The sequence below is a fragment of the Neopsephotus bourkii genome, unplaced genomic scaffold (genome assembly GCF_033783945.1).
Source record: "Neopsephotus bourkii isolate Nb327-2 ecotype Australia unplaced genomic scaffold, CSIRO-AGI_Nbou_v1 NB_1063, whole genome shotgun sequence".
Taxonomy (NCBI): domain Eukaryota; kingdom Metazoa; phylum Chordata; class Aves; order Psittaciformes; family Psittacidae; genus Neopsephotus; species Neopsephotus bourkii.
The window spans coordinates 300,346-327,896 of NW_026901551.1; the positions used below are offsets into that span (position 1 = coordinate 300,346).

Sequence of the window (27,551 nt, forward strand, 5' to 3'; positions counted from 1 at the left end):
ATCGTGGGAGGCCACGCTCTCCATTTCCAGCAATTGCTAAGGCAGAGTCCCAAAGGTCACTGTGATTGCACCCCTGAACGTGAAAATCTGGAGCAGATGAAGGATCCCAGCTGCTTCCCCTGTGTTGGGAGCATCCTGCTGGGGAGCGCGAGCTGAAGGCTCTGCTGCTGGACACATCACGGGGGGACACCGGGGGGACACCGGGGGATGTCGCGGGCAGAGCCTGCCGGTAGCGACGGGGCCCTGCAAAGCCTCCGCCTGCCACAAGGGGATGCCGGAGGCCGCGGGAGGAGGTTTTCGGTGTGCTTTTTGGGTAAGAAACTTGCGCGTCGACGTCGTGGCATCCTCCAGGGGTGATTGGCATCATCCCAGATGTGATGGCATCCTCCAGGTGTGATGGCATCCTCCAGATGTGATGGCATCCTCCAGGTGTGATGGCATCATCCCAGATGTGATGGCATCCTCCAGATGTGATGGCATACTTCCGGATGTGACAGCATCCCCACAGATATGACGACATACTCCAGATGTCATAGCATCCCCCACATATGGTGGCATCCTTCCAGGCATCACCGGAGCCTCCCTGCCTAGGAACCTGTTCCTTAGGGACATCCTGAACAGAGGGTCCCAGGATAACTAACCCAGCTAATAGGGAGAAGGACCCGGAGCACTGGACCTGCCAGAGCATCACCCCCCAGCCCCAGCTGAAGCTCAGGAGCATCCCTGCAGGTTATGGAGGCCAGGAAGGGGCTGGAGGACACCCCTCATCCTTCCCCCCTTGCCCAGGGTCCCATTGGGAGCACCGAGCCCGGTGGTCTGGCCCAGGTCACTCATCCCTCACTGCCTGGTCATCTCCATCACAAAACCAGGGTGCAATAACTCAGCATGGAAGGGAAGCGGAGGGCGTTGATTTAAACCTGGGGACGGGCTCTCCTCACCCTGGCCCTCCTCAGCATGGGCAGGGCTGGATAATGGCCCCGTGGTGACACCTTCTGCGCAAGGGTGATGCCTGGAGAAGGAGCAGAGCAGCAGGGAAAGGGCTGGAGGTGGCTGGAGTGTCCCTGCCCTGCTGTAAATCAGTGCTGGGTGTCACCGGAGGAGGTGACAAAGCCACCCCTTTGCGGGCAGTGCAAACGTGGGGTCAGGCTGTGATTTACTGTGTGAGGGCGGCTGCGGTTCTGGTGCAAGCTGGAGTTTGCTGGGGCTTGGTGGGGGTTTGTAGTGAAGGGTGATGTGAGGGTTCCTAACCATGGTGCAACCTCCTCTGCCTTCCCCATCAGCTGCATGGCTGCAGACCCAAACCATCTGCCTTCCCTGCTGCCTGCATCCCTTTCCCTTAGCCAGAACACTGCGGAGCAGGGATTGCCTCCTATGGTGGGTCCTGGTGTGCCAAGGAATGTCACCGTCTGCAAGCAGCGAGGACAAAGCCATCCCTGTATCTACCTGTGCATCCATCCCTGCCTCTGTCTGTGCATCCATCCCTGCCTCTGTGTATCCATCCCTGCATCCATCCCTGCCTCTGTGCACCCATCCCTGCATCCATCCCTGCCTGTCTATGCATCCATTCCTGCATCCATCCCTGCCTCTGTGCATCCATCCCTGCATCCATGGCACTCTGCTGACCACCACATGGAGCTGTTTCCTGCAATGGGACAATAACCCCTTGCCCTGCTCCTGCCTCGTGCGGTGCCATCCCATCCAGGTGCCACACGTTGAGCAGGGAGGCACCCGCCTGCCTGCTCCAGCACGTGCTTAAAACCAGGGGATTTCACTGGGATTTACCTGGAATGCTCCGTAAATCGCCTTACCCGAGGCTGTGGGCAGGCGCCTGGGATGTCATCTCAGCCCCAAGCTGGACTGAGGGGGTGTATGGGGAGCAAGGTGCAGGATGGGGCTCTGGGAAGCAGGATATCGAGCCAGCTCCATATGCAGCCGGTCTCCATCCGCAGGGGCTGGTGGGATGCTCCTGATTCCCACCGTCCTGTCTCATTGAGGACCCTGGGGTTAAAACACCCAAAGAAACGCAAAGAAAGAGGCTTTTCTGCTTAAATTGCAGCCACCCGGAGCCAGGGATCAATTCCAATTTCTCCCTTCTCTTTCTCTTTGGAAGTGGGTGGGGAAGCGCTGGGAATGGCACAGGAGAAGGGGGAGGAAATCAGACTTGCTAATTCCCAGCTGTAATTATAGCTAAAGAGGAGCGTGAGGTCCCTGGTGTGTGCGGGGTGATTCAGGGCTGCTCGGGGAGGCCTCAATGAGGTTTGGCAGGAGAGGGGCTCAGCTCCCCCCCCCGGTAATTGTGTTCCTGGTGCCGCAGATGGTGCTGGCTCCGGATCCTTGCTATAAACAAGATGGATCGTGGCGCGCAGGGCGACGGCATCGCGCCTCCATGAGGAGCGTTATCCATCAGGCCCTTTACGAGGCAGCAGGAGCCGGGACAATAAGGAATTGCCCAGCAGGTAAAGGCCATCACATGCAGTGTCCCTGTCCCCAGCCACGTCCCTGCTTTTCCAGCCCATCCTCCTGGCTGTCGCTTCCCAAATCCCCATAGAAGCGGCTCTTCCCTGGGATGATGCTGCACTGTGGTGCCTGCGCTGTCCCATGTGGCTCAGTGCAGGAGATGCCCGTTATTCCCCTGATGCTCAGGGTATCTCCATGATCTTGGAAGAGCCGGGAGGTCCCGACAGCCTGGAAGGGGGCTGAGGAGGAGAAAAGGCTGGAAATGAGCCCCAGCACCACAGTGAAGGCCCCATGGGGTGGTGCTGAGCGTGAATGAAGGAACTGATTGTTTCAGTGCTTGGCTGAGCCACCTCCAGGTATTTCCAGTCGCTCCATGGGATCCTTTTGGAGCCTGGGGCAAAACAGGGGCCAGCGGGACCGTAACAACTGCCCCGAGGGGCTGAGCATGGGGAGAGAAGCAGGGTCCTTGGCTCTGTAAATAGATGCTGAGTTATCTGCTCACGCAGGCAATAAATGGAAATGGGAGAGTGCAGGGATGGGATCCACATCCGCCTGGAGCATCACGGCGTGGAAGGAAGGGTGGGATCCCCTGGGCACGGGGAAGGGACCGGGATGGAGCCGGGTTTGGTGATTTACAAGACGTGACAAGGCCAGTGCAGGATGATGGATAGGATGCGGGTAACGGCGCTGCCCAGCTGGGCCCTGCTGCTGTCAGTGCGGAGGAGAGGATGTCCCCAGCTATTCATCATCCCTCCAGGCCCCTGCAGGGCTGTGGACACCCCGTGTCCAGCACACACGGGTTAACCCTTTCCAAGGGGGCAAATCCTGCCGTGTGCATCCTGGCTGGAGCAGGAGGATGAGGTTTTGCTCTCATCCCATCCCATTGGGTGGGATGCTGCTGCTGCAGGGGAAGCAAGCAGGGATGGTTCCTGCCTGGAAACAGTGCATCCAAGCAGGATCAGGCCCATCAGTGTCAGAGTATCCCGGTGATCCCAGCCCTGCTTCAGCAGTGGGGAAACTGAGGAACAAAGCTGTGAGGGGCTGGGCTCTGCTCTGCTCACCAGCAAGAAGCCGCCTCCTCACCCTACCTGGGTGCTGCTTCCCATCCCGAATAAACCCCAAAGCAGCCCCTGGTGGAGCACTCTGGGCACATAAAAGGCTTTTTCCTTCACCATTTAGAGGGAAATCCTGGTGCTTGAGGCAGGACCTCTTCCAGCATCACCGTGGTGGGAGATGCTGGGTGCCATTCCCTCCCCTACAGCCCCGCGTGCCGGGGTGCAGCTGTAACCCAACGCTCCCATTCCTGTCATGTTTTACATGGCCAGGCATGTGGTTATATTTTGATTTTCCAACCTTTGCTTTTCCCAAAGGAGGGAATGAAAGGGTCAGTTTATGGTGCCTCCCGAGAGCCCCCCGGCTGCCGAAAAAGCAGATGCCTTCTGCTTAATCTGCCCTGTTGCTATGTAAACCTCCTTCCTGCTTTGATGTCCCCTATAAATACTCCATGTGTTTCCAATAAACTGGCATTTTTATCACTGGAGCTGTTAAAGGCAGATCTGTGTCAGATTTGTCCCTGAGCTCGGCCGGGGCTTGGCTGGGATCACCTCCCTGCCCCTGGAAAGGGGCTCATTGGAGCTGGGAATGGGGGTTTGGGCAGGGGATGCGGTGCTCCCAGCAGGATGGGATGCTAAGCCCTGGGGATGGGACCACCACGGTCCTAAAGGGCTTTGCCTGCCCCGTTGGGCTCCTCCTCGCAGCTTGGTCTCTTCCAACCCCTAATTCTGCACTTTAAATGATGGGATGAGAGCAAAGAGGGTGCAGGGAATGTAACCCAGTGCCCCACCATGGGGAGCAGCCCCGCAGCGAGGACCTGCCTCCCTTTTGTTAACATCATTGCACTGAGTCCCACCTCACCTGCTCCCAGAGCCCTCCTCCATCTCCCTGCAGTTCCCCCCTGCCCTTTGGCTGATATAAATCTCTCTGATTATCATTGTCACCCAAGGATGGAGCTCAAACCTCCCCCTGCTCCCAGCAGCGCCTCCATCACGGTCACGGGTGAATCCCTGCATCCTGCTGCTGGCGGTGATGCTGGCAGCGTGCGAGGCTTTGGGATGCTCAGCCCTGGGGGGAGAGCATCATCCCTGCAGAGGGACATGGTCTGGGGTGGATGAGTCCCCCCCGGCCTTGGGGTGCTTGGGAACGAGGGCTGAGTGTGGCCTGGGGCATTCAGTCCGTGTGACAGAGCGGAGATGGATGTGTGTGGTATCTCAGAGGGGTGTTGGATGCAGGGGACCATGGTCTGGGGCTTCCCGAAGCTCTGTGTGAGGGATGTGAGGGATGCTGTCACTCTAAAAGACCCTGGTAGGTCACAAGCTCCGATTTGAACGTTTCCAGCCTTGGATGCTCCTTCAGGAATGGGCTTTGTGCTGCGGGATGGCAACTCCATCTCATCCCCCTGGAGCTTGCATCTTCCTCCTCCTGCTGCTGCATCCTTCCCAGGGGAAGATGCTCCTGGTGCCACACACGGAGGGTGCCCGCTGGGACCACGCTCTGGTACAACCAGCACTGAGACCACATCAGAGCCCAAATGGCAGTGGTGGGGTTGGGGCATCCCAAGGCTCTGCCCTGTTGGGAAGCAGGGGGAGGGGCTGCTGTAGGGATCTGTAATCCCTGGTTTGGCCTGAACGGCGGTGTCAGGAGCATGGCTGATATATGCTGCAAGAAGAGGGGTCGGCAGCGCCGGTATTCTTTATCCTGACAGGGCAATGAAAGTGTTATGTAGTCGTGACGCCTCCCCGCTGCTCCCCCCCCCTTGGCCTTTATCAACCTGAAAGAGCCCAGGATCCTATTTATAACCTAACCTGAATTGTGCAGGGCCTGGGGAAGGGGCCACAAAGAGCAGTGATTTATGGAGGTGGATAAAACAATGCAGACCCTCCACGCTCTGCCCCGGCCCGGAGGGGGGACCCCTTCACCCAGCCCTGGGGGGGGGGGGGTTCCAAATGCCCCCGCTTGCTTTGCACAAGGTGAAAGCAGCCCCTGTGCCTGCTTATGGGGTTGGGATGGGAAAGGGAGCTTCCCGGGATGCTATTCCCCAGCCAGGGCACTGTCACTGCTCTATGGACCATGGTCTGCTCGGTCCTGCATGGGTGGTTGCTGGGTGTTTGTACCTCTGGTGTCCACCCCGAGATGTCCATGGGGGTCTCTCTGATACCATTGGATAGGTTTGAAATGAAGGGCTTGGATAAAAAGTGCTTCCTGATGGCACTGACAGATTGCAAAGCCCCTGATTCCACAGGGAAGGGGAGAGCTGACAGCGGAGTCCTCTCCCCAAGGTCAAACCACTTCCATCCCTCACCCTCACCTTCCTAATGCCGGTGTCAGTGTCCCCCTGTGCCACCCATCCTCCTGTATCCCACCCCGCTGCCCACATTGCCCCCTTCTTCCCCTTTTCTGAGGGTCACCAATGGGCCTCCTGCCCCTTGGCATCCCTCAGGTTATTGCTGATGACTTTGGCATTTGGAATACCTCCCTTTGGAGCTGTGACACGCTGATGCTTGAAGCAACACAGCAGGGTTTGGGCTTTCCTTATGGCCTAATCACTGCCAGATTGCCCGGCCCCATCCTTAGGGATGTGGCTACACACATGGGAAAAGTCACCCTCATCCCAGCTCCTTGTGAGCAGGTTCTGCAGAGGGAGATGCAGCACCAGGTTAAGCTTGTCCATGTTTTCCAGTGAAGGAGCACCTGGAAGCTGAGCTGAGAAGTACCAATTGTTTCATTAGGGATGCTCTGCCTGCGGGTGGGAATGATGATGCTCTACCTCCATCATCCCAGCTCTGGATCGTGACCTGGGGGCCGATGTGCTGGCTCCCACCACTGCGGTGCTGGTCCATGAGCTGCACTTTCACACTGAAGAGCTCCATGAGGGTGTTTCTCCTATCTGAGCTAATCCATTCTCCTCCACGCCGAGGTCAGGCAGGGTGCAGGCGCTGCAACCCGAGTGAGAACAGCTCTTGACAAGGGAGCTCTCGCTCTGCTTTCCATCAAGCGTCAGCCCCGCTGCCATCAGCGCTTCCCTTTGGTGCCAGAGGCAGGGCCACGACACATCCCTGCTGCTGGAATGGTGCTGGCAGCCTGGTGTCCCTGGCGAGCAGAGCCATGGGATGGGGCAGGAGGAGGGGATGGGAGACCCTGGGGATATAAGGAAGCGATGGAGCTGCTGATGCACGTTCCTGGCACGTTCCTCCCTCCCCTTTGCACATTTGGGGTTTTGATTCCACTCACCCTGAGGAGGGAATTGGGGGTTGAAATCCCACATCTGCCTTCTGGAATGCATCCACCCTGCTCCTTCAGCCTGTAGCTCCTCCTCAGCCCTCTTCTGCTTCCAGCACAGCTTCAACTCATGGGAGAGCTTCCATCTCCATGAGCAAGAAGGACCAAATCTGGACTTGTGTAAGCCTGGGAACAGTCACTCAGTTGGTTTCTGTCATAAATCCAGGTACTGGGATGAAGCCACCTTCTCTTCTCCCAAACCTTCACCAAGTTTGAGGCCCACATCTTTAGATTTAGGCCTTTCTCCATCACAATGAAGCTCTTCCTTCCTGCTTTCTGGAGCTCAGTGGCACAGCCGCAATGGGTTTGAAGTCCTGCAGAGGTTCCTCAATGGAGACATTCACAACGTCTGAGACAACACCCGCCTGGAGTTCATGTTTCATTGTGCCTTGATTTATCATCTCTTGAGTTAATCATTGACCTTAGCTTTGCCTTGGTCAATATTTACCTCCCCAGCTCAATAAATCTTGACGTTCACCTCAACAGAAGTCAATATCTCCTTAGTGTTTATCTATTCCTTCTGGTGCTCATTTTGCTGAAAGCTTTTCTTTATGCTCATAAAGCTCTCTTGGCACCTGGACAGGAGCAACCTTTGCTTATGCACCATAGACAGAGCCTTTGCTTCTCTCTGTGGAACACCATGGACACGAGCCATGGGTGGCAGGCAGCTGGTGGGTGCTGTTCTCATGAGCCCACTGCTCATGGAGGGGATCCATCTGTGATGGGATGGAGGAGGGAGATGTGCTCTTAAAGATGCTGTTTCCATAGGCTGAACAATCCTCCCCTCTGAGCACTCAGGTCTCAGCTGCTCCTCACTTCTGCCTGTGAAAGCAGGAGCACCTTCACGTCCTCAGCCTTGGCCAGCGTCCTCCCAGGAGATGCCTTTGCTTTTGCCTTCCTCCCATTAAATGGAATTAGATTAATTGCCAACACATCTACATGCCCCTGTCCCCTCTCCCTGAGACAAGGATAGCAGAGGGGAGGGATAAGGAGCATTAGCAGGGATGGGAATGGGTTCTTCCCTCTGATGGGACATGCTGGCTGCAAGTGGCTGCACAAGGCTGAGGACACACTTCCATGGATTCTCCTCTCTTATCCCTAATGCCAGAGTCTGGGCTCCTGGCTCTGGGGCAGGTGCCGCATCCTGTAACACTGGGTATGAGCAGAGACGTGGCCTTACACCATCCGGAGTGGGAATAAATCTCCGCTCCTTGACTCCCATTGCACGTCCTCTTGCCCACCAGGCCATAATCCTTGCTCTCGGTGCCCCCGTGAGCAGGAGAAGGGAGGAACCCTCAATCCCGAGCTCCTGCCTCCAACTCCTAATATTCTAATTGAGTGAATTGACCTGGAGGAGTCTCTTGAGCTCTGCCCGACCTCTTAAACAACAGGTCAAGGATTTAGCGTGGCGGCGCTGACCTCTTCCCTTATCTGCTAATGCTGCTCCTCTCTCAATTAGCTCCCGTCCCCCGACCCAGGGAAGTTGGGAACCACTTGGCAGGCATCACAGGGGCTTCCTCCATGCTCTGACATGGAGATCATTGCAGCTCCCTTTGGATCTGCAGCCGCTGTCCTGCAGCATCTTTCTGCAGGGATGCGTCCGGGCAGCTCCCTCCTGCGTCCGGAAGATGGACTCACATCCATGGGGGGGGGTTTGAACCTCTCTATGTCACCTTTCCTTGCTCCATGCCACCTTCTCCCATCCACCACAGCTGGATTGTCCATCCCTGCGCTCGCTCCACAGGGAGCATCATTCCACGTTTATGGGCATCTGAGGTGGGTGAAGCCATAAAGCTCTGCCTGGGCCAACGTTCCCTTTGCAAGCGCCCGCTCTGGGGAGCAGCCCTGGCTCTCCCAGGCCTGTTCAATTAGCACCGGGCTCCGCATTCCAGAGTATAAATATCTGCCATTGTGGTGCTGAGGAATGCGAGCGTGGTGGGCTCTAAAATTAAAGAGCTGGGACGGAGGCATCTCGGGTTACCAGAAACAAGACTCCATTGTGCTCCCGTTGGGGCTCTGCTGCCTGGATGTGAGCCTTTCCAAACCGCCTGGTTGAATGCAAGGGACAAAGTCATCTTTAATGGCACAAGTGTTGTACCTATCTGGAGTCAAACCCGTCCATGGGCAGCGGGTGAGGATGCTCAAGGGTTATCCAGAGGGGTTTCTATCCTCTGTACACGAAGCTCCAGGGTCCTGGTCTCTTCTCCTGCCTCAGCTCTCCACATCTTTAAGCACATGAGGCTGGGGTCAGGGTTAACCCGCACCCTGTGCCGCAGGGAGGAAGGTGCTGCAGGATCCCATCCCCTGTGCGCAGCCGCTGCTCTGCTCTGTTTAACACCAGGGATGCTCTGCTGATGTTTACTGGACGTGAGGCCACTTGTGCCGAGGAATTTCTGGCCCCTGGACAAAGCTGCTGCTGGGGAAATGTCTTTCCCTTTGTTCTTGACAATGTCCCCTGCAGAAGGAGTGGGAAATGGGTCAGGGTGGGTTTGTGCTGGGGCTGCACTGGGGCTGCACGGGTGTTGTTTGACCTCCTGCTATGACAATGGAAAGGGAAGCCCCATCCTGGTGAGTCCTGCCTGGAACCAAACCCTTCAGGAGAAGCTCTCCCTGTTTCTCACTGCAAATTCCAATGCCTCCTTGGCTGCAAATAAGGAGCAGGGTTAGAAAGGAGGCAGGAATCATCTGGATGAAAGGAGCAGAAAGTCAGATTTGCCCTTTACTTGCTGGTTTATTCCACTCTTGATAGGATGGATGCAGCTCTTCACACAGGGGGTTGATTCTGAGAGCTCCTCCCTGTGCCTGGTGCAGCTTTGGTTTTGCATTCCCACTTCCTCCTCCCTGCTCCTACTGGTGCAGCAGGAGGGACGCTGGGATGCTGGCAGCGGACCTGGGATGCAGAAAGCTGCTGGGAGAGCTCTGATCTTCCCTGCCTTGGATGAGGGTTTCCTTTCACATCTTACCTTGGTGATGGCTGACAGCATGGATGGAGCTGCCACAGGGATCCCGGATCCCCCTTTGCAAAGGGTCCTGCTGCTTCCTTCTAATCCCACCCCATGCACATGGGCTTTGATTGCAGCTCCCAGCCCGAACGCCTGCTCGTGATGCAGCAAGAACACAGCGAGCTCAGTGAATGTGGAGCTGTTTCCTGTTGCCGTGTCCCCTGAGCAATCAATTTATGGCCCCTAAAGCTCCTCTAAGTGGATTTAGCCTCTCAAGATAAATCTTTTCCCTTTGTGCACCCGGAGCGCGGCCCCGGTTCTGTGGCTGCTGTTGTTAAATCAGGCGTTCAGGGGGATTAAACCCCAGGGATGGACCCAGAGATGGACCCAGGGGTGGACACGTGGCTAGAACAGGGCTGGACCCATGACTAGGACATAGCTGGAGCCGTGGCTGGACCCATGGACCAAGCGGCAGTGGCCGCATCCCCAAAGCATCCTCATAGCCATGGCCCTTTGATTTATATTTTAATTAAGGGCCATGTTTGCCCTGGGGGGAGATTTTAGGCCTGAATTACGGTTCCTACACAAACGGGCTGAACAAAGAGCTCCTGAAGCCCTCTCCCTGCTGCCTTCCCCTGCCCCCAGCACAGATAAGCCCACGAGGACCCTCCTCAGGATGGAGCAGGATGCTGGGGCTGCTGCTTATCCCCGGGAGCCACTTGAGGTAAATAAAGCTGCCGATGGAGCCTCTGCCCTCTCCATCTCTGCACAGTGAACGGGGTCCCTGTGCTGGGGGTGATGCTCTGGGGCTCAGGGCTCGCCTGTTGTGCTGCTCCCCTTTGGCAAAGTGGGGACCACTTCTCCTTCCCTTTCTCCACCATGGTGGGGGGCAAAGCAGCTGGCCTGGAGTTCTGTCCTCCCATAGGGGGAAATAGGGAAGGGAATGGAGGCAACTTCACCTCTCGATGGGAGGAGGAGGTGGGTTTGGGATGCTCGCGATGGGGGATGCAGCCCCTGGCTCCAGCCTTCTGCTTGCGCTGGGCTGGAACAAGCCCTATTAACTACACAGGCTTTAAGCACAACCAGATGTGGGAGATGAAGCTGTTAAACTCCTTTTGTGCTCTCAGCAGAGGCTGAGGGGGGGTCCCAGGCCCAGCGGCTGCAGTTACTGAACCCAGAGGCTCCACTGGTGCCACTTAGATCGTTCACATGTGACAATTCAGCGCCGCAACCGAGAGTAAGGCTTGTGCCACACGAGCTCTTCCCCAACCACTGCTTATTCACAAGCATCCTCTCCTCCAGAAATGCAGTTCAAGCTCTTTATAAGGAGGAAACCCCCTCCAAGAGGCAGTTTCTGGAGGCTGAAGGACCCAAGAGCTCACGTTCCCTCTTAGGGGATGCTGCGCTTCTGCTCTTGTCACCCGGGGCAGGTACCCCCGAATCCTGGGAGCAGCGAGGATCCAGTGCCCATAAATCAGGAGCTCTCTGTGATTTGATGGAATGTTCATAAATCAGACAAATGAAAATAGCTCGAGCCTTGTAAGGCATAAATCAGGCTCGGGCACGGTGCTATAGAACAACCTGGAGATTGATGGCTGTCTGCCTGCATGAGGGAGCCTGGGAAGATGGCCCAGCTCCTCCCCACTCCCCACTGTGTCCCACTGCTCTGTGCTTCCTAACACCTAGGGAGGACTCCATTAGACCTGGCCTATACCCAGCTTCTGTAACTGGTTATACTGGCACAACTGGTCTCCACCCACAGCGGCAGGCTTGATGCTCGCAGCTTCTCCATTCAACCCAGTCCATGTCTTCAGCACCCTCACAGGGAAGAGCTTCTGCCTCAGAGCGCATCTCAGTCTCCCCTCTGGCAGGTTCAAGCCATTCCCCTTGGCCTGTCCCTGCATCCCTTTGTCCAAACCCCTCTCCATGGACCCCTTGGTCCAGGCGGGATCAAGCCCAGGGTTTGCAGGAGTCCTGTCCCGATGCCGCAGGTTTTACTGCTTTGGGAGGTGTGAAGAGTTAAGTGCTCAGCCCCAGGGCAATTGCTCCCTGACACGGAGGCAGCAGCGTGTTCCAGCAGGATAATCCGCTCTGCCTGCGGGGTTTATCCCTGTGCATGGGGCTTCCAGGGGGATCCGTGCATCTGAGGCCCCTGGAAGCAGCCGTGTGCTTCCCACACATCCCAGTGAGGGATCCCTGTGCTGGAGAGCTGCTGCTTTCCCGGGATCCCCCCAGCTCTCTGCTCCGAGCATGATGTGGGCTCTCTGTTACTGCTGTGCTGGCAAAGTGGGGCTGGGATTCAGGTCTCCCTATAACACTCTTCATCCCAATATGATTCCCTGGGATGCAGCCAGCGCCACGAGGCCATAAACTGTTGGTGTGCTGGGTTTTAAGACCTGAAATGAGCTGAAACAGAGCAGCAAGGCAGGTCCTGGTCCAGCATCACATCCCCATCACATCCCCTTCCAACCCCATCCCACCGCACAGGGATGAGCCGCTTAAGCTCAGCCTCTCGTGGATTCATGGCCAGATTTCAAGCCCTTTGTAGCTGGAATTTCCAGCTCTCCCCAATCCCGAGGGAAAAGGGACATTAAATAATTAGAGACCTCTTCAATTAACGCCCCTGGCTCGGCGCTGGGCGCTCTGAGTGCCTCAGCCCTGCTCTCACATCTGCTCCCACAGCCCAAGCCGGGGCAGGGAGCTCTCACCCCTCCATGAACCAGCATCAGCCTCACATGGCCAAAGCCCCCAGCCCTCGGATGATCCTGGTTTGGCCTCAAACCCCACTGAGAGCTCTGGAATTCCGGCTTCCCGGCGGGAGAAGGGAAACCCCCGTGGGCTGCAGGAGGAGGTGTCAGCACGGATCTCCGCTGATGGGTTCCATCGCGGATCAACCCGCGGCACAAGTAACGAGGTCGGACTTTAGAGGAGAGGAACCACGGGCAGTGATTGGTGAAAAGAAGGGCTCTGACCCCGCAGCTCCATCCAGCCTTTCCTTGGCTAATGAGGGGGGGTGACCTCAGCAAGCAGGGAGGAATCCGGATTCCCACTGCAATAAAAGGCAGCTTATACCCACTGAAACGGGAATGCCAGCCTCGGTTTACAGCTGCCTGGGATTAGCATCCTTAGATACCGGGTTTAGGATGGCAGCACCCAGATACACACAGCCCTGGGCCTGCGAAGCTGCAATGTCCCAGCCCTGGAGGCCCATAGGTGACCGTGGCCAACCTAACTGATGTGGTTGAGGTGGATGGTTGGCATCCCGCTGTGTCACAGGGGATGTGGCTGGGATATGGGCAGGGATGGGGAAGGTGGTGGCATCATTCCAGACCTGCCATGAGACAACCAGGAGGCTCAGCCGGAGCTGGAGCTGCCTTTGGATGAGCCATGCTGGGACATTGGGAGCGTGGGGCAGGTCCTGGTGCATCCCACTGGGATTTGCTGGTTTTTGGTGTTTTCCTGCAATCCTACACACAAAACTCATTCCTGGTGCTGTCATTTGGGATGCTTCCTCTGCTGGTGGATGGAGAAAAGGGACTCATGCAAGGATGCAGCAAGAAGCTGAATGCCTTTTCCTGTTGAATGTAGAAAAGCCCTGGATGCTCCTCCTGGAGCGCCAGGTTTCCAGGGAATACCAGTGATGGGGAGGTGGTGGGGGGGTGAGTTTTGAGGCATTTTCTGCTGATAACAAATATACTGATGGGAATAAACTGGGAACCTCCAGATCCTGCATCACCCCTGGATCTGGCTGGGATCAGGCAGAGGATCCCTTCAGCTCCAATGTCTGCCCTAGTCCAGGCAATGCTCGCCTGCTCCTGCAAAGGAAAATATTCCCTAATCCCTGAGGGAATGACAACATTTGTGCGAGGCAAATAGGGCCGTGATGTGATTACAGCAGGGAAGAGCCTGAGCTGGGTAAACAGCATGAAGTGGGGCTTTGGAGAGTGAAGGGGAGGCGGCTGCTGGGTGCTCCTGGTTCAATCCCACCCCAAGAAGGTGAATTTTGGGGCGCAGAGAAGGGAGCGCATGGCCCAGTGCCACAGTAAATGGGCTGTGCTGTGGCCACCTCCCATCGACACCGTATCCTTGGGGCAAATGGTTTATTTTTGCACGGTAAACTAATAGTAGGAAAGTATTTCAGGTATTTGGGATTCCTCCGAGCACTTCAGCAGCTGAGGACCCAGCCCATGGGCTTCAAAAGGGTCCTTGGGGGTACAGGCAGGACTGGAGCTGGGGTGCAGGGCTCAGGATGCTGAGGAGCTGGAGTACAGGGTGCATGAGGCTGGGGGGCAAGGGTACTGTGGAATCAGGGTGCCATGGAGCACGTGGGTGCTGGGATGCTGGGAGTCAGGGTGCGTGGGTGCTGGGATGCTGGGGTGCAGGGGTTCAGGGTGCATGGGTGCTGGGATGCTGAGGTGCTGGGATGCTGGGGTGCTAGGATGCTGGGATGCTGGGGTGCAGGGGTTCGAGTGCAGGGATGCTAGGATGCTCGGGTGCAGAGATGCTAGGATGCTGGGGTGCAGAGATGCTGGGGTGCAGGGGTTGGGGTGCATGGGTGCTGGGATGCTGGCTTGCAGGGATGCTAGGATGCTGGGGTGCAGGGGTTGGGGTGCAGGGATGCTGGGGTGCAGGGGCTCGGGGTGCCGGGCTCTCGGCCGCCCTCTCTCCCGCTCCGCCTTTGTGCCGGGCAGGCAGCGGGGCCGGAGCGGAGCCTTTGCCAGCCCCATCCCTGCTCCCGGCCGAGGACCCGCTCCTCTCCTCTCCGCTCCGCTCCGCCCCGCGCCCCGCTCCGCCCCGCGCCCCACTCCGCAGCGGCGCAGGGGCGGGACATGGGCGGCGGGCGGGGACCGGCCCCGGCCCCGGCCCCGGCCCCAGCTCCAGCCCCAGCCCCAGCCCCAGCCCCAGCCCAGCGCCGGCCCCAGCCCCAGCGCCGGCCCCAGCCCCCGCCGCCCGCGGGCCGCCCCGCATTGTCCGGGCGGCAGCGGGAGGATGCGGCGCCCCGCACGGCCGCCCGCCGCCGGGCTGCGCTAGGGCCCGCCGGCATGAGGAGGTGAGCGGGGCCGGGGCGCGCAGGGAGCGGGACCGGGGAAGGGGGGGGACCGGGGCAGCCCCAGAGCCGGGTCTGGGGAAGGGCCGCGGGGGGCTGCGGGCACCCAGCCCCGGTAACGCAGCCCCGGTAACGCAACAGAACGGGGCATCCCGGGAGGGCTGCGGGGGCTCCGCGCTAACGTGCTCATGACATGGGAGCGCCTGGAGCCGGCCCCCGCGGCCGGAGGGGTGCGCACGGCCGATAGGGACGCCCCCTCCGTCCATCCCATCCACGCATCCCTCCTCCCGTCCCTCCTTTCCTCTTTCCACCCCTCCATCGCCCCCTCCATCCAGGAACAATGCGCGCTCCCCCCGGCCGCTGCCGCACGTCAAGCGCACGCTGGAGCGTTCGTTCGCCTCCAAAGCGGTCGTGGCGCGGAGGAGCTGATGGCATCTTGTAACGAGGGGCTTTGGGAAGAGAAAGGGTTTAAACCAGCTTTATCCTGCGCGTTCCAGCATGAAAACCCCCGGGTTTGGAGGCTGGTTTACAGCGTTCCAAGTTTCACAAAAATTAGCATTACCATTGATTGGATGCTGGTTTTGTGGCAGATTTCAGGGCTTTTGGACGTGCTGAACTGAAATGATGAGAGACCTCGAGCGCGCGTGGTGTTTCCTTTGAATGCACTGATAACGGCTTGGGGTTGATTTCCTCATCCCGTGCATGGGAATTGCCAAGGTTTCCCCCTGGATTCCTCCCCACGGGGGCTGCCTGGGCGCTGGTGGCTGCTCCGGCAATGACAGGGCTCCGGGTTCTGCTGCTCCTGGATGCTCCGGCGCCTGTTTGCTCTGGGAGGTGGTTCTGAACGCAACATTCCAGCGGGATCTGAGGCCCGGGGCTTGTTTATCCCGTTAAACATTTGGTTTAGCTCTCTTTAGCACAAGAGTGTTGACATTTTCTCGTGGGGGATAATGAATGGCACGGAGTGCATTGTGCTCCTCGGAAAGCTGCGGGATCCCACAATAACATAAACACCCAGGGCTGAACCCATCCCAGCTCCGAGAGGAGCGGGCTCCGTGTTTACATCAGTGCTGCTCCTGTGGAAGTTTATTATTGCTCACGGGAATGGCCCTGCTCATTCTTATGGGGTTGGTTCCTTGCTGACGGCTCCAGTATCCCCCCCCCCCGCTCCCGGTTGGAGGTGCAAAGCTCCCAGGGAGCAGAAGGAGCAGCCGGGGGCTCTCCCTGCTCACAATTGGGTTTCTCGGGAGCAGGGATGGGTTTCGCAGCCGCCTTTGTTCTCCCGCCGCATTCTTCCCTTTAGCCATTATCATTTGGGTTAAACAGAGAGGCAAGTTGTGTCCCATATGGAGCATGTTAACAATTGCTTATCAGGAGCCCCTGTTTTCTCCTCCCTCCCTTTCTCGGGGCCTTTCTTCTCCCTTCTGAGGTCTGGGTTGGGGCTTTAACAACATCTTGGGTTCGGTGTTCCTCACCCAAACCTCTCTTGTGTCCCACAGAGCTCATTCCCTGCAGTGAAACGGGGAATAAGCACTGGGAAATCTTCCCGAGTGGGTTTCCCTGGATGCTGTGGACCGTGGGACACAGCAGCTGAAGCAAGCAGCCTGTCTGCGGTCATGGATTCACCCCCTTGGCTGGCAATGGGCTTCTCCCCCAGTGCTGCTGAGGCTCCCATCGCCTTCCTATGGGGAGGACGATGAGGAGGAGATGATCCTGATGCCGCTTCCCGTGCTTGTACAGCCTGATGCAAACAGGAGCTGTGGTTTTCCCAAATCTGTCCCTCATCCCGCATCCATCCTCTGCTCTCAGGGAATTCAGTAGCCGCTGTTATGTTGGGTGCCCAAACACAGAAGCAAGGGCCTAACCTTAGGCCAAGGGAGTGGCCACCAGGTCACTTCACCCACTCCTCCTTCCCCCTTGGAAAAGGTAAACACAAAAGCCTCCGGGAGCATTTGCCTCCACAGCCAGTGTTGCATCCCATGGGATGAGAAGGAATGAAGCGATTCCGTGTGGCACAGCATCAGCATCACCTCCGTGAGGGCAGAATCATCCTCCATCATTTAAATAAGTGCTGGAAGGAGTTGGGGAGTGTGTGCTGTGTCTGCAGTTTGCTGTGGACTTGATTTGTATTAATGGAGGAGCTGTTCCCTCGGGATGGGAATGCCGCCTCCAGGTTTTCCTGCAAACAGCCCAGTATTTTCCTTTCTTCCTTTCTGTCTCTGCCTCTGGACTGGTTTGGGGATTCTGCACCTCCCAGTTTTCATCTGGAAGGAGATGGGTCGCGTGTAGGGAAGGAGGAATCCCTCAATCCATGGCTTACGGCAGCAGATGCAGGAGCACCCGATTGGAGCGAGGATTCCTAAAGGGAATGACATTAATGCATCTGGAGAAGCGATAGTGACCCTTGCACCACGCTGACCCTTGCCTTGATGCCATTGTAAACACTTTTCAGTTCCAGGGTTTGAGCTCCAGTGATTCCATGGCTGGAAGCGGAGCTTTGCCCTTGGACACGGGCTGCCGGGGAGGCTCCTTTTGTCATCCCGGGGCAGATCCCGGCGCATCTGGCCAAACGTCAGCTGGAATTTGGCAGCGTGCAGGAAAACTGGAGGCTCCCGGCATCTCATTTACTGCCTTCCTCTGCTGGTTAATGGGTGTGCTGGTTAACATGGTGCTGCTGGTCCCTTGTGTGTCATTGCCCTCTCATCCCATGGGACACACGTGCCAGTGTCCTGATTAAAGGGAGCTGTTGGGACTAAGCCAGAGTTAAGCAGGGAAATTCCCATTCCTGGATCATCAGCCAGCAGGGAATCATAGAATCCTATCACAGAATCAACCCGGTTGGAAAAGACCTTTAAGATCATCAAGTCCAACCTTTACCCCAGGTCTGTCAAGTCCACCACTAAACCAGTTCTTCCCAGTGCCAGCCCTGGCAATTCCCAGTTCTGGAAACCAGCTTTATCCCCTTGCAGGCTCCACTGCTGGGATTGCTTCGGGTGTATTTTCCTGTTGGTTCTTCTGCTCCATGGACCCTTGGTTAGCAGAGGATGCTGCTGCACACACACGGGGGCTCAGCTCTCCTCTGATAGAAGCAGGAGCTGGAAGGCAGCACCGGCTCTCTGCAGCGAGGTGTAGTTTGCTGTGTTACGAGGGTGTTTTAAAAGCTCTCTCCTGGCCTTGTGGCCTGTCATCAGCTGAAGTTAATGCTGGTTAAATTGTACAGATCCCCAGCACAGCTTCTCCAGTGCTGCTGCCTGGGGTCGCTTATCAGCAAGCCCTCATCTTTATGGGGGCCCCAATAAACCCAGCCAAGGCCTCGCAGATGCAGCTGAATTACAGCGAGAGCAGGGGAGGATGCACATGAAGGGGTTTCTTCCTGCCTCCTTTCTCCTGAGGACAGGCAGCTCAATCATGTTTATTTCATGACAGGGATGCTGTGCTGCTGCCCGGGGCTGCACCGGGATGCAGGGATGCGCGCCCTGGTGGGATGCGCTCCCTGGAGGGATGCTTATCTGGTAGAGCTGTGGTACCCAGTGCTTTCTTTCAGCGGAGAAAAGGGCCACTTTTTCTGCCTTTTTCCCCCTAAGAAAGTGAAAACTAATGTCAAGGCAAATTGCACTTTAACCCGCACTTGTCTTGCCTACAAAACCCAAGGTGAGTAATAGCAGAATAAGTGTCCCCCTTCCCTGCCCCGGCCGCGCTCGGAAGAGGAGCCAGCTCCTCACAAAGACTTTGCTGTGTCAATAGATGAGAGGGGCAGCGGCAGCACCGAGCTGGGGGGGGACTCGTGGCATCGGGGGGATGCTGGAGCCCAGGTCCTCTCCCTGTCATCAATCTCTCATGGAACCTGCTGCTTTGTCTGCTGCTTCAGCCCTGCTGCAGCAAAGGGGTGATCCCCTCGGAGGCTGTTCCTCTTGTTCCTTTCCAAGCAGAGCACTTGACTCTGCTCCCCACATCCCGCTGCCTCCCGGGGCAGGATAACGTGGGGGTAATTGATGGCAAGAGGACCAATGGCTGCAGCAATGTGTAATTAAAGGCCAGGGGTGATGTGCTGCATGCAGGAGGTTAGAGGTTGAGTGTGCTTTGAAGGGCTTATCCTGCGCATCCCTGCTCATGGTGTCCCCTGTGCTCTGCACTGGCCCAGCCCTGCTCAGTGGAGGGGTTTTCCTATCCCTTCTGGCATCACCGGAGCTGGAATCACCGGCCCCATCCTGCCTCCCGTTCCCTGTGCTCCATCCCCAGAGCATCTCCTCTGAGCACAAGGCCACGCATTGGCCAACATCAGTGGGTTAAAATGCCAGTGTGAGGTTGGGCTCTACTGGACATGGCTGTGCTGGAGCGACCTCTCCTCTTCCTCCTGGGAATGGCAATGGGAAGATCGTGGTGCCTGGGATGGTTCATGGCAACCTGAGAGTGCACCAAGGTGCCACATTCCCTGCTCTGTTGTGGGTGCTTGGGGTCAATGAGAACAACAACCTGGGTGCTCGGCCCTGGATGCTCCCAGAAGGGAGTGTCTGGGAGTGTCAGGGTCTCCCCAGTTGCATTTTGATCCCATCCAAGCCAGCCATGGGGCTGAAGGTGCTGGGTGTGCACGGGCAGGGCTGTGGTCACAGCCAGGTACATGCTCCAGAATGACTCCATCACAGAGCTGACCTTGGGCTCTTCATCCCCTCCAAGGTGATTACTTTTTAATGAGTGCTGCTGGAGAGGGAGGAAGATGAATTATTCCTGCCCTAGGATTAGCTCCGGGAGGCAGGAGCGGCGCTGCCCCGATCGATGCACACGGAGCCTGCCCGGCTCCAAACTTCTCCCTGTTTCCCGTTGGTACCTTCAGCCCAATGCTGCTCCCACCGGGTTCCTCCTTAACCTCTTGGGGTTTATGAGCAGCAGCCCCATAGGGGCAGGCTGGGGTGTGTGTATAATGATAGCTATAACAGGCTTCCAACAGCCACGAACCAGTGCGGACTCGCTGGGTGCAGGCGGTGGGAGCTGAGCACGATGCCCAAAGCCCATCCTGGAAGAGGGTTGCTGCAGGCTCAGGCGTGGATGAGGGCAGTGAAGAAAGGAGCCCAAACCGGGGGGACTGGTGGAAAACCCATTAGTGAATGGATGCAGGAGGGAGCGCGGCTTTTCAGGCCGCTCAGGCAAGAATCCGGGAGTCAAAAGGCTGGGAAAACAAAGGCTATGGAGAGAGGCCTCCCCCAGCCCAGCCCCGAGGGCAGGGGAAGGTGCTCCCCAGGGAATGGGGTCCCCCACCCCGCGGGGTGTGTGACAGGGACACGTGGGGACCGCAAGGATGGAGCTGCAGGATTGATGGCAGAGGGGAGGTTTTGCTCCCTGTGGATCTCAGAGCACTGAGGTGGAAAATGCAACCAGTGCGTGGGGCTGGATGGGGCTGGATGGGGCTGGATGGGGCTGGGAGGCTCCCTGGAATCAGAGTTAATGAAGATGGATTCATTCCATGGAGGTGATGAGCTGGAGCTGCTGCCCCTGTGGACAGGGTCCAGTGTATGGAGCAAATCATGTCCCTGCTGCAGCCCTTGGCACTGACCCCAGCCCATACGGGGTAAGATAGAGCAGGGAATGGTGGCTCCTGCCTCAGCTTCTTCTCCCAAGGGAGTTTGTTATTGGAGCTTCATCAGGGAAAACACCCTGGGATGAGAGGGTTTGGGGGTACCCGGTCCCTTGGGCCCCTTCCTGAGCTGCATCTTCATCCAAGTGCTTGTGGGAAGATGGGATGTGATGGCAATGCTTCCTCCTTGGAAAAAGGAAACGAGCACGGAGACAGGGTCCATTTGACCTCCTGGCCTTCCTCTGGGGCCACGTCTGGCTGGGGAGATGATTCTGCTGATGAGGAATGGATTTTCCTCTCCAATATAATCCTCTGGGTCCAACCCCGGCCCTGGGGAGCTCGTCCAGCATCAAGGAATGGCATTTGGGTGAAGATCCTCAGCACCCATGGGCCATGGCACCCTTCTCTGTGCCTTGAGTTGACCTTGAGGTGCGGTGCTCTTGGGTGCTTCGAATGCTCAGTGATGATCTTGCTATAAAACCTCCTTCCTACCTGAGGAGCATCCTTCAAGCAGGTCTGGTGGAGACCACAGCTAGAGTGTCACCCCGAGGATCCTTGCAGTAAGAAGGAGGCTGTTTTCCTTTGTCACTGTATTTTTAGGTCCCTTTATTGCTTCTTGTCCTCCCATCCGTCTCCCATCCCATCGCATCAGCTTGCTATGAATCCTCCCTGGGGTTCAGTGCCGTATCCCCTGGATCTGGGCATTCCCAGGCTGGGTACCGCTCCCTCCTGGTGACATTCCCATCCCTCTCGCTGTGACAGATGGGTGATGCTCAGCACATCCATGGATGCCTCATCTGCTGGGCTGGTGCCGAAGCAGCACAGATGGACGAGGGCCCGTTGGTCACTGCCGGCTGTGCTGGTGTCCAGCTGCTCTGCACTTGATATATGGGTGGACAAAGCGGATACCGGAGCCTTTGGATCGCTCCGGCCAGGGCTGAGGCTGCTCCTCCAGGGGGCTGGGAGAGGGCAGGGTGGGAGATAGCCTAAATCCTTTTAACATATGTCCGTTGGCCCTGCTCTGATTGCAATTCCATCCTCGCTTTGTCGGCCCGGGCGCAGAGGGGACGGGGAATGCGGTGGACAAAGAAATGCTGCTTCCCAATGGATTTGCCTTGGAAAACTCGATGTTTGTGCTCCGGGCTCGGGCTGGGGGATTTAAACATCCCAACCCCTGCAAATGCTGCCAGGGATTGGTCTTGGGTTATAGCTTGGCTAAGAGCGGCTTTGTGCTTGCTTTGCCCGAGTCCTGGCTTTAGGACCAGCTCCACCAGCCATGTGAATCACTGCCAGGCTCTTCTGCCTATTTGGGACCCACCATGTAGGGATTCACTAGGGATGACCCATATCCAGCTGCATGTGTGTGTCAGCGTGCACAAATGCTGCTGTAATCTACAGCATTGGTGCTGAAGTATTTCATAAGTGTTACCCCAAGCCCCAGTGAGTGTAAATGGAGTATTCTGATGTATGGCTGGGATCTGACTGATGGCAATGCCGTTCCACCCTGCCCACACTGCTCATAGGAGGCATGGATGCAGCCCAGGACAAGCTCCTCGTGGCAGAAGCTGAGCAAATCTTCAGGAAATGCCTCATTTAAAAGAAGAAGAACTCATTCCCACTGTCTTCTGCTTGCTTGGGTCTCTTCTCTCCTGCCATGAGGACATTGCTGAGGCTGCTGCAGGACCTGGAGCATCCTCCATGGATCAGACCATTCAGTGCTGCTAATCCAGCTTTGGGGCAGGAGTGGCATTGATGTGAGGCTACATTGGTGCTGTTGGTCCATGTCCTCGGCTTGGGCACAGCGCAGAAGATCCATCTCACACAGCATCCATGCTAAGAGAAGCCTTAGGTTAGCAGGGCTGTGGGGACACTCAGGGCTGGGCTGTGAATGGAGACTCTCAGCATCCTTTACTCTTTCTTAGCCCAAAGTTTGCACATTGGAATACCTGGGAGCACAGGAGGCAGAGCCTGGAACAGGGATGGCTTTCCCTGCCTTGGGAAGGGATCGCATCAGGCCGCAGGTCATTACAGGGATAATGGAGCTGCTCAATGTCCTTTGGAAAAGGCATAAATCCTCCAGGCTGGCAGCCCTGCAGGAGGATTTAACCCAGGGAGACAGTGGCAGGAGGAGCAGAGCATCATGGAGGCAGCTCATGGGCAGGTTCCTGCACCCGCAGCAGCAGCATCCCACTCGGGATGCTTCTGCAGAGCAGCAAAGGGTGTCCAAGGGGACATCGGGATGCATCCAGCCCCTCTGTGTGCGTACCTGGGGCTGGGAGCAGCAGGAATCCACGGGGTGCTTTGCATCCAAGGGCTGGGGGTGCTGGATCCCTGCTCCAACAAAGGCACCAGCAGTGGGATGCTGCTGGGGCAGTTCCCCATCGCCTGCAGTCCCCCATGGCGCGCTCTCCCCAGCGGGAGGGAGCGCACCCCATCCCATGGCGGAGCCGTTGGACACCCTCGGCGCGCAGCCCCGGAACAAAAGCCCGGCTCAGAGCCGCTGCTGAATAGATTAACAAGATTTCCATAATTAGGGCGGGCGGGAACAATGGGATTCTCCCCTGCCCAGCCCCCCCTGCCCGCCTTTGTCCCCCTATCCCTAGGGATAATGGGCAGCAGCGAGGGTGGGAACCAGCCCGGCCATTTGGTCACTGGACACTCATTTTCTCACACTGCCAAGGGGAGCATTGAAACATCTGTCCCGCTCCGCCGCCTCTTTCACATCCCATTTCAAGCCCATGACAAGTCCTCCCTGCCCACAGCCCTCCCCCCGCCTGTGCTTCCAGGTTTTCCCGAGGTTTTGGCTTTGCTTTCCCAAACGCATCCCGTCTTTAAAGGGGATGGATGGAGCCGGGTTTGCTTCGCGCTCAGGTTTGCTCTGGATCCAAGCATCCCCTTGCTCCTCACAGGGCACAGGGATGGGGCTGTGGTGATGCTTTCAGCTGGCTCTTAGGAAAGCAGTTCCCAGCATCAGGCTTCTGGTGTCTGAGCAGTGGGATTTGGGTGTTGGTATCGATCTGTGCCACAGGGAAAAGCCGGGTGTTCCTTAGGGAAGAGCCTGTTGTAATGCGTGTGTGTCCTCAGAAGCTCCCTGATGCAGGACAGGAGGGTCACAGAGGGCCTTGGGTTCTCCTTTCTCCAGGAGGGATGGGTGAGGATGAGGATGTGGATGCTGCCATTGAGGGCTGGGATTTGCTGGTCGTGGTCCTGGCACCTCCTTCATCCCTAAGGAGAGCAGGAACACTCCCTTTACAAAAAGCTATGTTTAAAAGGAGTCTTATTCCTTATGGAGTCATCCAAGCCCCATTTCTCCCTTTCCATCCCTCTGTGCCCATCCTGTCCGGGCTCAGGATGGGCAACGTTCTCCTTTGTGTGTGTTAAAAGGGCCCTTTCCTGCAGGCTGAGCATTTATCTAACGGGAGCACTTTAATAATGGCCAGTAAATGCAGGGGAGATGCCGGCTCAAGCCCTGGAAAGCCGCTGTTGAAATCCTCTTGTGGAAGTTTGATATCCAAAGTGGAAGCACAAATGCCATCTAAGTCAATTAAAGCCTTAAGTAATCTAATTGTGCGGTGGCCACAAAGTGGCTTAAAGGCTGAGGGAGGCGATGGATGGAGCACGAGGTCCTCTCCTGGCTCCTGCTTCAGATGTCCCTGGAGGTGCTGGGCATTAGGGCATGGGGGGGGTCCATAAAAGGGGGTGATGGGGAGCATCGAGACACGTTCACAGCCGGGATGGGAGCAGGGGCTGGAGCAGCTCCCATAGGAGCCAGGCTGAGAACACTGGGGCTGGAGAGGAGCAGCTTCCAGTGGCTGAAGCGGGGTACAAGGATGCTGGGGAGGGACCAGCGATGGGACAAGGGGTGATGGGGTCAGGCTGGAACAGGGGGAGTTCAGGTTGGAGATAAGGAAGCTCTTCCCTATGAGGGTGCTGGGGCACTGGGATGGGTTGAACGGGGAAGGTTTGGATGCTCCATCCCTGGCAGCGTTCAAGGCCAGGTTGGAGCAAGCTGCTCCTAGCGGAAGGCGTCCCTGCCCATGGAACTGGATGACCTTAAGGTCCTTTCCATCCCAACCCATCCCACGACATGGCCCAGTCCCAGGGCGGTTTCTGGAGCTCACCCCTGTCCCCGCAGTCACCGGCACTCTCCTGTCCCTCGCAGGTCTGTTGAAGATGCACTGGTCACCAGAGCATGCCCAGTCCCTGAACCAGTGGCCGGAGCAGCACCTCGACGTCTCCTCCACCACCTCGTCCCCAGCCCACAAACCCGACCTCTACCCCAGCACCCGCCAGCGCTTCAACTACGCCTGGGCCAACGATGACATCTCAGCGCTCACGGCCTCCAACCTCCTCAAGAGGTACGCCGAGAAGTACTCGGGGGTGCTGGATGCGCCCTACGAGCGCCCGGCGCTCGGTGCCTACGGGGACGGAGCCTTCGGGCCGGTGAATGGGCAGAAAGGGGATGGGGAGCCCTGGCCGGGGGCACACGGCTCCGACGGCTCCTACCCGCTGACCCCCATCCACGATGGGCTCCCCGGCACCAAGGGGGTGGTGCCCCCTGCCAGCGGCGGGGCCATTGGGCTCGGCGGCTCCCCCGTGGTACCCGCCAGCCTCGCCGATCCCATGTATCCCAGTAACTCCTGCGGAGGAGCCGGCGCCGGCTCCGCCGGGATCGCATCATCTCAGGAGTACCCCTCAGGTTACGGCGGCACCTATTTACCCTCCGGCTACTGCACCCAGCCGGCGGCAGCGCTGCCCCCTCCGCACCCCCCTGCCCTCCATGGCTCAGGGCTCCTGCAGCCCCCGCACCCATCTCCTGCCCTGGTGCCGGGCTATGGCTCCTCCGGCCCCATGTACAACTACACAGCCGGCAGCTACCCGCCGCAGCCGGGCTATGGGAGCATCCACCCGCCCCATCCCTCGGCTTCCTACCTGCCCTCCGGCATCGCGGCGCCCACCCCGATCCCAGCACCGCCGCCCGCTGCCCGCCCGCCCGGTGTCCCCGGTTATGGGTACCAGGGCGCTGGCTTGGCCCCGCTGGCCGTGCCCCCCCTTGGCACCGAGGCGGCCGGCGCGCTGAAGAGGAAGGCGTTTGAGGAGGATGAAGGGGAGGGCAGGTATAGGAAATACAGCTACGAGCAGCCAAAGTCCCCCTACCCCCTGTCAGACAACGGCGAGTGCCGGGGCAACGGGTTCGGTGGCAGCGCCGAGTCCCCGCAGGTGGCCTTCAAGCCCGGGAAGCGGCCGTCGGGAGCCGGGAATGCCGAGGAGCACAGCGGCAAGTACAGCGGGCAGCCCATGAAGGGCATGGTCTCACCGCCCTACGGCACCGGGGATGCGCCTCTCGCCAATGGGGACCGGGCGGCTGAGCCGGGGCCCCCGTTCCCACTGCGGCTGCCCCCCAAAGCCCCGCTCTTCAGCAGTGCAGCAGTGGAGGAGCAGCCCAAGAACGTCGACCCCTTGCTCTTGGAGCTGGTGAACACCAAGATCGTGGAGCGGGGGCCGCCCGTGCAGTGGACGGACATCGCCGGGCAGGTCTCTGTGAAGGCCACCATTGAGGAGGAGCTGGTGTGGCCCATCCTGCGCCCCGGTGCCTACACCGGGGGGGGACGGCCGCCCCGGACCATCCTGCTCTTTGGTCCCCGCGGCACGGGGAAGACGCTGCTGAGCCGCTGCATCTCCACGCAGCTGGGCTCCACCTTGCTGAAGCTCAGCGGGACAGCCCTGCTCTCCACCTGGAAAGCCGAGGCTGAGAAGATCCTGCAGACCGTGTTCTTCGTGGCCAGCTGCCGGCAGCCCGCAGTGGTGCTCATCACCGAGGCCGATGCCTTGCTGCTGGCCCGGGCCGGCGAGGACGTGAGCAGCCTCAAGTCCCAGCTCCTCTCCTACCTGGACGACGTCTCTACCTCATCGGAGCAGAACGTGGTCGTCATCGGGACCACCTCCCGGCCCGGCAGCATGGATGAAGCCTCGCACCGGCGCTTCGCCAAGCGCTTCTACATCCCCCCCCCGGACAGCATCGCCCGGAGGCAGATCCTCCATCACGCCCTGGCTCAGCAGAGCTGCTGCCTGAGCGAGCGGGAGATGAACTCCCTGGTGCAGCACACGGAGAGCTTCTCGGGCAGCGAGCTGGTGCAGCTGTGCCAGCGCGCCGGGGCCACGGCGCTGCACGGGCTGCAGGGCCAGCTCCAGCCCCTCTCCTACCAGGACCTGGAGAAGGCGTTCTGCAAGGTGCGCCCTGCTGCCTCCCAGAAGGAGCTGGACTTGTTCCTGGAATGGGATAAACTGTACAGCACCAGGCATTGACGCCGCGGGGCACCGGGATGGACCCCTCGCCCCATCCCAAGGCACTGGGACCGCTTGGAGGGGGCTGCGTTGGGGTCTGGGGAGGCTCTGGTTCTGCATAACCAAACCTCACCCCGACTCCTTTGGCCTTGGCCAGGCTTTTCCTCTCCTTGGTTTTCCGGCGCCCACTGAACTCAGGATAACCTATTTATTGTATTCCCGTCCATCCATCCCCGGTGCAGACGGATGGCGAAGGCTGGAGACGCCTCCGCATCCCCTTTCCAGCCTCGGCTACCCAACAGCTTGACTCTTACCGTTCCTTTTGATATCCCTTTGACTGATTGTTCCCAACAGGAATACCTCCGGCGTCTTGAGCAGAGCAGCCCCTCGCCCATGGCACCAGCAGCCGTGATCCAGGAGGGAATGAATGGGGAGGGGAAAGCCACAGACCTGGGGGTGTCGGAGTTAAAGGCTGTAGATGGATCTCCTAGACTTGGGTTTTTATTTTTGTAAGGTATGTAGTGATTTTGGGTTTGTTTTTTGCTTTTGAACTACTCAGGAAAAGAAATACCTCAACAAAAAGAGAAAAGAATGTGTTTAAAACCCTCTTTTTATGGTAGGAAAAGAGCTTTTTAAAGAGTTTTCAGACCTTGGACAAAGCTGCTTCATTGCATTTGCTTCCAAAAGGGCTGGAGGAAGAAAGGAAGAGACAAAAAGAAACTTGAAGCTGTTACAAAGAGCAAAGTTGAATGTATTTTGGGTGCTTTTCACATCTCTGATGCCATGAGTTGAGTTCCTTGGGTTCCCATTGTTCCCGTAGTGTTTGGTGGATAACGTGTCCTCAAGGGGCAGTGTCCGTGCCGTAGGTTGGGAGCTTCTGCTCCCTTTCCATGGCAAACAAAGGTGGTTTTAGCTT

General features: G+C 57.9%; 1 protein-coding gene across 1 annotated transcript; it reads left to right on the forward strand.

Moving 5' to 3' along the window:
- The first annotated feature begins 14,656 nt into the window (after positions 1-14,656).
- Positions 14,657-27,431, forward strand: FIGNL2 (fidgetin like 2). Its single transcript, XM_061361793.1, has 2 exons — positions 14,657-14,784; positions 24,513-27,431. The coding sequence occupies exon 2, from the start codon at positions 24,524-24,526 to the stop codon at positions 26,654-26,656; it is 2,133 nt and encodes a 710-aa protein (XP_061217777.1). The 5' UTR covers positions 14,657-14,784; positions 24,513-24,523; the 3' UTR covers positions 26,657-27,431.
- Positions 27,432-27,551: the final 120 nt, after the last annotated feature.